Here is a 12,909-nt window from a genome sequence, read left to right as displayed (position 1 = left end):
AGGGATTAGGGTGCCATTTGGGATGCAAAGAGCCTGTTACACCCCAGGCTCTCCATAGCTGGCCTATATATTCTGTTCAGAAACATCCAATTCCCCTCAGACAACCAAGTCATCAATGATGTTGGCTCCGAGTTACGCACGAGGCATTCGCTTTTTCTCATTGGGGCAAAAGTCGGTCCGCTCTCCTTCCTGTGTCGTCGTGTAGTTGAGAAGTGTCAATTTGTTAGTAGGTGAACGGAAGTGTCCTATAAATTGGACTAAATGATAGGATCATACCGTATGGACTAAATGATAGGATCAAATGACAGTAGCGCAGGCCTACAGCCTGTCAATATGTTTTAAGCACCATGGCATTACTCCTTAGCATGATACATTTACATATAGGCTAGGCCTAGCTAAAGCTAGTAATAGGATTCATTCAGCCTAACAAACAGAAGGGAGTACAAAAACTAAAACATAATATGAGCTTGGCAAATCATTTCAGCAGAGGACAACAGACAACGCAGCTCTCCATCTTATCAGAACAGAAGTCAGCAGACGAGAGAAAGTGGAGCAGTTTTAAGAACACTGTGTCCATCAACCAGTGACAGAGAGCGAGCGGGGAGAAACAAGGAAACAGACCCTATGACAGTTGGCTATTAGGAGCCATTCATAAAAGCAGCAGCACACAAGACTGTTACATACAGCAGCACAGTGCTGACCCCAATTCAGACTGAGCCTATAAAATAGCCTACAAAAAAAAGGCCTATAAACATCATATTAATTTCCTTGCAGTATCCACCTCTTAATGTGTTTCTCTATCCCCCAGTCTATGAATGTTTCAAATGTACTATTTAGACTAGGGCATTTGTAATAACAACAACATTTTGCGTATAGCTCAGCTGTATCAATCAGAGCATACAATCTACAAAGAAGCATTGTGTGAGCCGGAGCCCTGCAGTGCCAAAGTAAACTCCCTAAAAATTACAGAAGACGGACAGCCTTTGACTGAAAGGCGGTAAACACTGCATCCACACTGGTTCCAAATAGAGAAGCAACTGCAAGCTGTCAGAGCACTAATCACCACATTACATAACACAGCAGCACACTGTCACCACAATTATAGTGAAAATATATAGCCTTGCGCCACTTAAAAACAAGTAGATTCAAGCACCGCGACACACAGCTGCAGCTCTCTCCGTGAAGCTGAAAGTAACCTTGAGTTAGGTATTCTAACCACATTCAAATCCAACACGGTCAAATCCTGAACAGTATCACAAACACCTGGCAATAATCATACACACAAGCAGCAAGCTGTTTGAAATATTACTAGGTACCTGGGCATCATTGTGCATCTGCCAGTCTTTCCCCCAGCCCTCTCTTTGCCCTCTCATCCACTGCGTGGCTAAGAATAGCTCTGAACTAAATTCACACAACAACATGAGACTGTCAGGTGATCTTTGCGCTGTGCTGGACAGCGCCTGGACAAAGGCATCCCGGCACTGCCGCTGCCCACTGGGCGGGAGTCTAGTCCCCCTCTGAAACTAAAGAAAGTGACAGGCACAGCCATCCACTGGAGGTCTTCACAGGGAATAATATGTCCTCCTCGCTGTGACCGCAGAACAGCCCTCCCAGCCACCAGAAAGGCACACGCTGCAGAGGCCATTGGGACACTGTGTGTGTGTGTGTGTGTGTGGTGGGCAGCCAAGTGGGGTGAACACGCATGTTACATAAACAGTCAACCTAAGCTGTGACGCTTTTCCTCTGTCTGATAATGGGGGTTGTTTTTGAATACACAGAGGGTACTTTTCCAGATAAGCATTCTGGTGAACCAGTCCAGCCAGGCTATATTATAAAACTCTGGGCTGAAAATGAAACCCTGCTTCAGGACGCTGGGTGCTAGAATAACCTAATCACACTTTCTTATGAGTGAAAGAGGACACCTGCTTACCGACTCCAACACACAAACACCATCTCACACACACACACACACAAACTGGATCTGTGGGCAACACACACATACCCTCCCTGCTAAAACTAAAAACACAGTGACTGTGTCTGAACTGGGGAAGGGTCAGTGGGAGCTGGAGGAAGGGGGAATCCTTTCTCCAATCTCTCTCAACAGCCCCAGAGAAGCCACAAGATGCTAATGCAGGGGAGCTTGAAAGCTCCAAGTCCCCACCACGGCTGACTCACTTGGACACCTGACCCACAACCTGTTGTGTTTCCTTGGTTTCAGCCAGGTGACCGCTCACTTCTGCATTCCACTCCATGAGTCATATGATCCATGAGTGTGTGGATCACATCCACATTCTCGTCAAACCAAGTTCAACCCCTGATTGTTCAATGGAAAGGATGCCAGAGGAAACCACAAACCCAGGGGCAGTGTGTCTATGACTGAGTGGATCATGCTGCATCACACATGTGTAAGAACGGTGTAAAGTTGTGGAATGCTATTGCTGTTACATGATTGCCAAACTCGCGTTATCTCTGGGGAAAATAGTTATTCTACTTTAAGTCAAGCTGAGTGCAAGGGGACTATGCCTAATTCTGAGCTTCAGTTCTAGACCAAAGGCTGTCTGAAAGCCCCCACAATACTGAGTGTCTCTGTTTTGCCAGACTGTACCGAAAGTAGGTAGTCAGGTGATATGGGATACATCACTGATATGGGACTCTCAACTAAATAGGCTAGACCTAGATTACATTCCGAGAGGCCTTTAAGTGTTCATATCAGTTTATGGTGTAACATTACACATGAACATGATTGACAAAAGCATATTTCTCTCAAATGTTGTGCACAAATTTATTTACATCCCTAATTAAATTAGCATTTCCTCTTTGCCAAGATAATTAATCCACCTGACAGGTGTGGCATCAAGAAGCTGATGATAAACAGTATGATTATTAAACAGGTGCACCTTGTGCTGGGGACAATAAAAGGCCACTAAAATGTGCAGTTTTTTCACACCATAATTCCACAGATATCTCAAGTTTTGTGGGAGTGTGCAATTGTCATACTGACTGCAGGAATGTCCCCCAGAGCTGTTGCCAGATAATTTAATGTTCTTTTCTCTACCATAAGCCGCCTGCAATATGATTTTATTGAATTTGTCAGTACGTCCAACTGACCTCAACCACAGACCACATGTATGGCCTTGTGTGGGTGAGAGGTTTGTTGATGTCAACGTTGAAAGTGCCCCATGGTGGAGGTGGGGTTATAGTATGGTCAGGCATAAGCTACGGACAATGAACACAATTGCATTTAAAATCGATGGCAATTGGAATGCACAGAGATACCGTGATGAGATTCTGAGGCCCATTGTAAGGCATCTGTAACCAACAGATTTATTTTAATTGAATGATTTCCTTATATGAACTGTAACTCAGTAAAATCTTAAACATTACTGATACCACAAGCCCAGTTCCATGACTCACGGCAACCCAAATAGCACCCTATTCCCTATATAGTGCATTACTTCTGACCAGGACACATTGGGTTCTAGTTAAAAAGTAGTGCACTAACCTATATAGGGAATAGGGTGCCATTTGGGACAAGCTCTGACTGCCAATTCTGAGAAACAGCAAAAAGGGTTTCTGGCAAAGTTGGTATTGTAGTCAGGGTTAGAATTCTGAGGGGAGTTAAGCCATCAGCATGCTTCAGTTCAGCTGGCGCCTTGCTGAACTCGGCTAGGCAAAACGAACGAGTGTGCGTCCGCATACTCCCTTAAAAGATCAATAGTACTGTTTGTCCATTCTGAGAGAACTTCCTCAAAAAGTCTAAATTAATCTAAGATAAGAAATGTGTCATTAATTGACTGAGTTAAGGAGATCTAAGTTGCGCAATTTTCCATCAAAGATGTTTGATGCAGTATTTCAAGTTTTTTTTAAAGTGCATGAAAACATTTTGTTGAATGACAAATTTAAGAATCCCTACTATTGACCAATCACAGACGAAGGCACATAGTCGGCTGCCAACCTCAGCTTGCCTCGAGAAAAAATATAATGTGCGTGAACAACCGGGAAAAAAAACTTGCCGAAGACCAAATTAAGACAAAATGTGTCATAATATACGCACAAACTGTTACGAACTGTTATCAGCTGGGAAACATGCGGACGCTTTTAGGCCTGCATATTAAAATCTAGGATAAATGCCGGTAGGCCTACACCATTCAAACACCAGCTTTTCAAAGGCTTTGATGTGGTTTATGAGGAAGCATTGATTGTGCTGCTAACTAAGAGAGCATGGAAGAGTTCAAGAAATAGGCCTAGTTGGCTACATATATTTACATTTGATAGCCTAAATCTCACACAAATAGGCTATTCTGTTTCCATTAAGACATAGGCAACTATTAGTACTTACCAGTACCATAGGTAAAGACAGGGTGGGGTCCTTTACACAAAATATATATCTTTACCATGACCCTGCTGTTCTCAGAACTCTTGAGTCACTTAAAATAGCACTGATAGGAAGAACATGTCGACAAGCTGTCTTACAGACCACTGGCCTGCCTGATGAGATGCAACACACTCACTAGACCAACTCAATAAAAAAGAAAAACCACAAAGTAGCCAAACCACAACTCAAGACGGGGAAGCAGGAGATTGGATGTAAACAATTTTTTTTTTTTTTTTTAAAGCAACAACTTTCCCTCATCTAACCTGGCAGCTACTTTTACAGGTTGTGACTGACTAGGGAATAGAAGTGATACTGTGACAGACGTTATGATTGATGATCCCGCACATGACACACACACACACTGTTATGAAACTATGTGCAGAGGGAACTTGAGCCTAGATTTCACCTCTCTCAACCATTCCACTACTACATCTTAAAGTATCTGTCCAGTGTTCGAGAATGTTTATGAAATATTACCTACAATTAATTACAACATTAATTAAATAGATGTCCTTCCCCAAAAATATAACTAAGGACGTTAAAAAGCAGCTTTTCTCTGTGCCTCTGCTTGGCCTGTTAGGAAAGAGTGGTTTGGGAGTAAACTGCTTTGACAGCTCATCCAATGAAACTTGCATACAGCTGGATATTCAAATTAGCTTCCATGTGGGGGCACTGGGGCAGTCTGCCTGAGCCCGAAAGGACCAAGTCAAATAGTTTGGATAGATTCAGGATTTGGAAACACACGATGGAACTACTAGTGCACTTTACCATAACAGCAATAAATGCAGACAGATAATTTCACAAGTGTGAGTCGTTTCTGTCCTTTGCTTTGTCACTATATTCCTTTGCTTGAAAAACAAGAAAAAAAGCGGTCCGTGTACTGTTTGTCCATCTTTACACTTCCTCAAAATATTCAGAATTAATCGGAGATAACTTAAGAAATCTGTCATGAATTTACACCTTTTTGCAGAAGAAATCATGATGGTACAATTTTACATTAAGATGTTTGGTGCACTATTTCTCAAGTAATCTTTTGTTGCATATAAAGTGTAATTGAATGACAAACACTTCATTGAAGAATCCCTACTGTTGACAAATCACTGACGAAGGAGTGTAAAGTTTGGCTTCCCTCGAGAAAAACATTTCTGTGCACGAAGCTGCTTGCCTAATCACATAAGGGCACATCTTATCCAAAGAGGATGATGTCATTATCTAAGCAAATTTCAAGCATTTTTTAAAAAACGGTTTGCTTCAAAAACAAGTGTACTGAGTAGGGATGCACGATATATCGGTGAACATATCGGAATTGGACGATAATTGCTAAAAAATGCAAACATCGGATGTCTAGTTTAACGCCACGATGTGCAAAACCCGATGTCAAAGGTACCGTGCATACATATAACGTAGGTACATGACCGCAACTTAACCCTGTTGCCCAAAGCTAACGTTATAAGCAGCCAGCTAGCTTCATCTGGCTAGTAAGGCTCGACCGCACAGGGTTGTGTTGTGAAGCTAGCCACAATAAGGATTAGGCACAATAGTGGAATTTACGGTTTGCCTTCAAAATAAAATATATGTCATTGACAGTAATGCAAATGAATACAAATAGTAGAATTATGCCATACTTTTATTTTGAAGGCTAACTGCAAACTCCACCATTGTGGCTAATCCTTATTGCGGCTAGCTTCACATAGATGGGTCCGACCACAATTAATCAAACAAGAACTGTCTTATAAATTAGGGTTATTTTAGATGACACCTAGCTATATAGTTAGCTAGCTAACTAACTATAGCTACTGAAACAGAAGTCATGTTATTTGACACATCAAAGTGTTATTTGACGTGTATCTTTTTTGACACGCAAAGACCTGAACGGCATTCCATAGAAGTACTGGTTGAGAATGAAACAACTGAACAAGCACAGCAAGTAAATCAGCACAGCAAGTAAATGAAAGAAATAGGTTATGACAATGTTTTACTGGTAATGGGAACATACATAACTGCCAACAAAATAACTTTTTGGTCAGTGTGGTGTGTGTGTAACATTTATTTAACTAGGCAAGTCAGTTAAGAACAAATTCTTATTTACAATGATGGCCCGGAAGATGCTGGGCCAATTGTGCGCCGCACTATGGGAATCCCAATCATGGCCGGATGTGATACAGCCTGGATTCGAACCAGGGACTGTAGTGATGCCTCTTGCACTGAGAAGCAGTGCCTTAGACCGCTGCGTCCATGTGGGTGTGTTAACTATTTAACTGTACTAGCATGCTTAAAAAGCCACTAAAATTATAAATACCGGTTATCAGTTTCGCTTTTTTTGGCAAGGAAAATATCGGAAATCGGTATCAGCCAAAAATGTCATATCAGTGCATCACTAGAACTGAGTGTTTTTTCTCTAATGTATGCTTTGGCTAATAAGTAAATGGTGAGTCAACAACATTATTTGGTTATGAGCAACCAGGTTTTCATCTAGATGTTTTTTATTTTTTTTTACATGAGGCAGCCACCAACATGCTTGAAAATACGAAGTGTAGCACTTAGTGATGTGTTGTCCCGAACATAATGCTTTGTATTCAGGACATTAAGTTAATTTCTTCACTGCCTTATTGCAAACAGGATGCATGGAATATTTTGGAATATTTTTTTATTCTGTACATGCTTCCTTCTTTTCACTCTGTCATTTAGTTTAGTATTGTGGAGTAAATACAATGTTGATCCATCCTCAGTTTTTTCCTATCAAAGCCATTCAACTCTGTAACTGTTTTAATGTCACCATTGGCCTCATGGTGAAATCCCAGAGCGGTTTCCTTCCTCTCCGGCAAGTGAGGTAGGAAGGACACCTGTATCTTTGTAGTGACTGGGTGTATTGATACGCCATCCAAGTGTAATGAATAACTTCACTATGTCCAAAGGGATATTGAATGTCCGTATTTTTATTATTATTTTTTACCCATCTACCAATAGGTGCCCTTCTTTGCGAGGCATTGGAAAACCTTCCTGGTCTTTCTGGTTGAATCTGTGTTTGAAATTCATTGATCGACTGCGACCTTACAGATAATTGAATGTGTGGGGTACAGAGATTAGGTAGTCATTCAAAAATTGTGTTAAACACTATTACTGCACACAGAGTGAGTCCATGCAACTTGTGAAGCAGATTTTTACTCCTGAACTGATTTAGGCTTGCCATAACAAAGGGGTTGAACACTTGACTCAAGACATTTCTTTCCATTAAATTGGAGAATATTATTATTTTTTAAACACAATTCCACTTTGCCATTATGGGGTATTGTGTGTAGATCAGTGACACACAATCTCAATTTAATCAATTTTAAATTCAGGCTCTAACACAACAAAATGTGGAATAAGTAAAAGGGGTGTGAATACTTTCTGCCTGGGGAAGGAGCAGTGTGTTTTGAGTTCTGACTCAAGGCTGTGTGTGTTGTTCTGTGGTACAGGAAGGAAGCTGTTTGCATTCGGGGCAGGCCGGGAAGCAAACAAAGCCTTTGGCAGGTATCTCTCAGCGATATACAGTATAATGCCCTTGGTCACACGTAGCCAGGGAGTCAGGGTAATATGAGCTCTGTCAAGGGTTTTCCTCAGAGTGTCAACCAACCTGCTGCCCTGCCTGGTATTCTTATAGTCAGTCCAGTGTCAGTATCTGAGTAGTTTTACTGTCAGATAAGCAAATCAATAATTTTGTAGTAGGAGACACCAACATGCTTGAGAGTGTGTGTTAAAGTGAACTATCAGTCATGTGTGTCTGATGAATGAAGCCTGGGTGCAAAGAAATGTACTTAAGTGCGGGCCAGAAAGGGAATAGTAACCCATGCCACGATGGGGGCCAGTGCGAAATGAACTCTGCTGCATCTCTCTCTCAGCCTGGACATCTTTATGAATGTGGATTTGACACATATAGGGGAGGGTATTTAGTATCATGGGTTCTCATGAGTGACAGATATAAATGGAATCCACCTGAATTCATTGACATTTCTCTTAAAATGATAGGCCTATAATTCATAAGATCTATATTTTTAAAGGATGTTTAAAAGGATTTCCCAATGCGCAGTAACAGAAGATAAATATCAAACGGTTTGTAATTTCATAGTAATCAGAGAAACTAAGGCACAACTAATGTATTTTCTGAGCATTCACAGAGCAGCTTCAGCTTGCCAGCCATCCATTTGTCATAGGCCCATTGAACTGTCACGTGCACAGAGCACATACTGTCCCTGGTTGACTGGCTGGCTTGTGACCACATCTCAATGCCTGCTACTGTACAATGATGTATATATATATATATACACACACACACACACACACACACACACACATCATTGGGGTAGTAGCATGTATGCAGCGCCGTTGTACATTGCACCGAGTGTTGATAATAATCTGGAATTGTAACAAACTAGTTATGAATAGTTATGCATTCTAAAAATCGATCATTTATTCCACGGAAACACACCCCAATTATGAACACCCTATCCAGCCCAAATTGGTAACATTAGCATTAGAAGTTAACACTTGCTTTGTCTCGTGTTACCGAAACGTCTTCAAGTAATTGCCACCAAGAGTGGCGGCATTGCCTTATTTTCTACAAAGACCCAACATGTTCCTCGAGCGAGTTCACAAGGTGGGTTAACGTTAGCTTGCCGGTGGCAACAATAAGGGCCGCATTCAGCTGCTGTCATCAGACATTAGTTATGCTAATACGGATTGCATAGCAGTATCCTAATACAAGGCTCCGGACCTTTTGCTCACCTCTTTCACAAGATGAGCTGCTCAACTAACGTTAGCTAGCTAGTTTATTACGGATAGCATGCGCACGTACCTGAACGCGGGATCCTCTTTGTTGCATCTTGGGGGCGGCGAAAAGGCATTTCTTTTATTAAAAAGTTTATGGAAAAGAGTTGGAGGCATTTTGTACCAAATATTTAGGTACAGAACGTCTCAATTTCTTTTAAATCCAAGAGCAACGCTAGTTCCTTGAAACTAATTCCATTTGTGTCGGAGTCATATGACAAGCATTAGTCACACGAGCTGCATGGAAACCCACTACATGTTTCTGATTGGACGATGATCCACTGCTCCTTGTCGAAAATACTTGATTGGCTGATATTTTTGGCCAAGCACCACGTGGTCAATAGAAATGCTGTGTTGATGTTTTGGCTTAAAGTTACCATCTGGTCGAGATACGAAATAAAATGTACATTAAAAACTCCTAAAACATAATAAAGAATCCATATATATCCCAGGCCAGGACACCGTAGGAGATTACATATTTTGATAAGTTAAATATGGTTCATATTCAATTCCTAGCCTGAAACATACTGTATGTCACATGTCAAATAGCTCAAATACCAGCTCTTCAACAGGGTGGTAATATTATCAATGTATTTAGTTAAACAAAATCAATGTACATTATGTATTACAGCAACAGAATTTCATACATGTTTATTTTCTATTTAAAAAAACAGACAACCTGTACATGGACTGTGAAAACATTCTCTTTTTCTTTACAGAATTGTCCTAAAATAAATAATTAAAAAACAAATGTACAAACTGCCTTTTCATTAGTGTTGTATAGCTTCACAATTGTGTATTGAATTACAAGTTTGCAAAACTATTTCAAAACATGCTTACAGGGCCTTGTGAGATGAATGTGTTGTGAAAATGTCAGGTAAAATAAGGTTATATATGAGCTTCAGCCAATGTGGTTTGTTTGCTTTCTCACCTCGATTGATGACAGCATTAACAAGTTGTGGTAGCTTTCCTTCCCGGAGGGGTGGAACCGGCACACCTTGCACAGCTGGTTCTGGAACTGCAGAGTGAATAAAGCACAATATTCAATAAAAACAATAGAAAATGAACAGATGTAGCAGCAGATTAATCCTACTCAATAACCATCACTATAAATTATTATGACAAAACAGTATGTTTCATGGATAGGGTGGCAGGAATTGAGCCCAATTTGAGCCCAATTTACAGCCAATAAATAGAGACAAGTTTTTCCTGGTCCAGTCACAATAGTCGGGCCCTCCTGGCCCTACTCATGGAAATGCTTGAAAGGACATGATGAAAGGTCTCATGAGAAAGGCATGACCTCTAATGGACATTTTGAGTAATGACATATTTCTGCAAGACATTTCAGTGCAGGGTAAATAGAGTCCGAGGATGTGGAATTTACAGTTTTTTTAGAACAAAAATCTGCAAGACTTCCTGTGTAGAAATTGTGAGCATACCAAACAGCTTCACCCTCATCTTCAAATGCATCTGTCGAAGGTACACCAACATTGGCGAATATCATCTGGTGGCGAAAAACACCAGGCCCATGGTCAGTCAAACAACATTCTATGACAGCAACTCATCCAGATTGACCATTCAGAGAGAATGCTTACCCTCAGGGAGGAGCACCTCTGCCACACTTTTTTGAAATAATGTGTCCTTTTCTTTCTCGTCTGCAAAGTCAAAGAACCTGGTTTGCTCCGGGGAGTGTTGTGTGGGTCTTTTCTGGACTTTTGGGGCTTCTTCAGGGGCAGCCGTCTCTCTGTCGCCCCCTGTGTTTCCGGTCCTCTCAGTGATTTCAATGGCCGTGTGGCCACTGACAGGCTCACATTGTTCACTACCATCTTCTCAGTGGTAACAGAGTCACTGAATGTTACTCTCTTCCTGCATTTTGATCTTCCTGGGTCTAATCATCACTGACTTTGAGAGAAAGATTTCATTACTAACTGACATTCATACACTATTTTTTGTGTGTGTTTTTTTGAACCTTTATTCAACCAGGAAAAGCCCATTGATACTCAGAGTCTCTTTTTCAGATGATTCACAATTTCTCTTGAGAATGAAACAATTTCTCTTTAAATGCCACTGAGATACAGCCAGAATCTGAGAAATACAAAAAGACAGGGGAGTGTTTTCATACTCGTGGTGTTTTCTTGGGGACTGAGGGCACAGTTACTCCTCCAGGCAAGGGTGATCTTTCAATGGAAAAATAGGCATTGTACATACAGCTTGTCTACAAATACATGGAAAATAAATAATCAGTTCGATATGTGTTCTCCTGCTTTTGTTAGGTGTTTGACAGAAATAAGTCAATTATATATTACAAACAAAAAATATAAATGATAAACAAATCCCTAAAAATGTGTGTCTAATGGGCAGTGCTAAATGGCTGTGAACAAAGAAATGTCATTTGTTAGGATATACTGTTTCATTCTATGAAAAAATGAATGTGACATCTAATACATTGAATCCAATTGACCTCTTTTCCTGATGTTTTCCATCATTCATTTGGGAGATATCTGCAAAGATACAAATAACATTGTGCACACATAAAGAAGCATGGAATACTTTATATCCCAGGTTGGCAAGGTTTCACTTTCCTTTTAAAAACGACACATTTGCTGTGTCCCATGGCAACCTATTAGCTAGATAGTGCATGGCTGACATCTAGGATAGTTGAGTTCTTCACATGCAGGTCCAAAAGCTCCTCACCGGGAAAGGCCACTGTCTCTTCTAAACCGCAAGAACGATGGGATTGAATTAGTGTTGTAACGATACATTACCAAGTATCACGATACTGAGTAGTAGGGTCTGCATCCCCGCTCAGCATGACAGATAAATTATATTTTGATGGAGGAATAGAAGAGCGAACAGAGAGAAGCAGGTGAGTGAGGGCTGGTTGGGGATGTGGAGAGAAACAGGTGAGTGAGGGTCGGTAGGGGATGCGGAGAGAAACAGGTGAGTGACGGCCGGTAGGGGATGCGGAGAGAAGCAGGTGAGTGACGGCCGGTAGGGGATGCGGAGAGAAGCAGGTGAGTGAGGGCTGGTTGGGGATGCAGAGAGAAACAGGTGAGTGAGGGCCGGTAGGGGATGCGGGGAGAAGCAGGTGAGTGAGGGCTGGTAAGGGATGCGGAGAGAAGCAGGTGAGTGAGTGCTGGTAGAGGATGCAGAGAGAAGCAGGTGAGTGAGGGCTGGTAGGGGATGCGGAGAGAAGCAGGTGAGTGAGGGCTGGTGGAGGATGCAGAGAGAAGCAGGTGAGTGAGGGCTGGTAGAGGATGCGGAGAGAAGCAGGTGAGTGAGGGCTGGTAGAGGATGCGGAGAGAAGCAGGTGAGTGAGGGCTGGTAGAGGATGCGGAGAGAAGCAGGTGAGTGAGCGCTGGTAGAGGATGCGGAGAGAAGCAGGTGAGTGAGCGCTGGTAAGGGATGCTGGGAGGGGCAGGTGAGTGAGGGCTGGTAGGGGATGCAGCTGGTTGATTACAGCTGCCACACGTGATATGAGCATGAAAGTGAAGTGGATATTATTGAACCTGTGCATACAAGAGACCAGTGCCTGTTGCTTAAATTCAACTGAATTTATAAACCAAACTAACTTTATAACTACATTTTATAACAGGCGCCAGCAGGTTCTTTAGATTGGTAGGGTTGAAAACTTCAGTAGTATCACATGAAACTGTACTATGGTATTCTAAAAATGTTGGTGTCATAAGTATCATGACGTTTTGGTATCGTGATATTACCATGGTACC

General features: G+C 41.7%; 1 protein-coding gene across 5 annotated transcripts in view; it reads right to left on the bottom strand.

Annotated features, from left to right (window-relative positions):
- The window catches only part of LOC139584139 (folliculin-interacting protein 1-like), a 33,759-nt gene extending 23,628 nt beyond the window's left edge, over positions 1-10,131 (bottom strand). For 2 of the 5 annotated variants that reach the window (XM_071415664.1, XM_071415671.1), the window contains exon 1: positions 9,210-9,415. In XM_071415664.1, coding sequence (XP_071271765.1) covers positions 9,210-9,298 — 89 coding nt within the window. In that variant the 5' untranslated portion in view covers positions 9,299-9,415. Of the gene's footprint in view, positions 1-1,316; positions 1,516-9,209; positions 9,416-10,112 lie in introns of those variants that run through there. The other 3 variants (XM_071415696.1, XM_071415687.1, XM_071415677.1) reach the window with 3 other exon arrangements.
- Between the last annotated feature and the right edge of the window lie 2,778 nt (positions 10,132-12,909).

Source organism: Salvelinus alpinus, chromosome 1 (assembly GCF_045679555.1).
Source record: "Salvelinus alpinus chromosome 1, SLU_Salpinus.1, whole genome shotgun sequence".
Lineage (NCBI taxonomy): Eukaryota > Metazoa > Chordata > Actinopteri > Salmoniformes > Salmonidae > Salvelinus > Salvelinus alpinus.
This window is presented reverse-complemented; position numbering and strand designations above follow the sequence as displayed.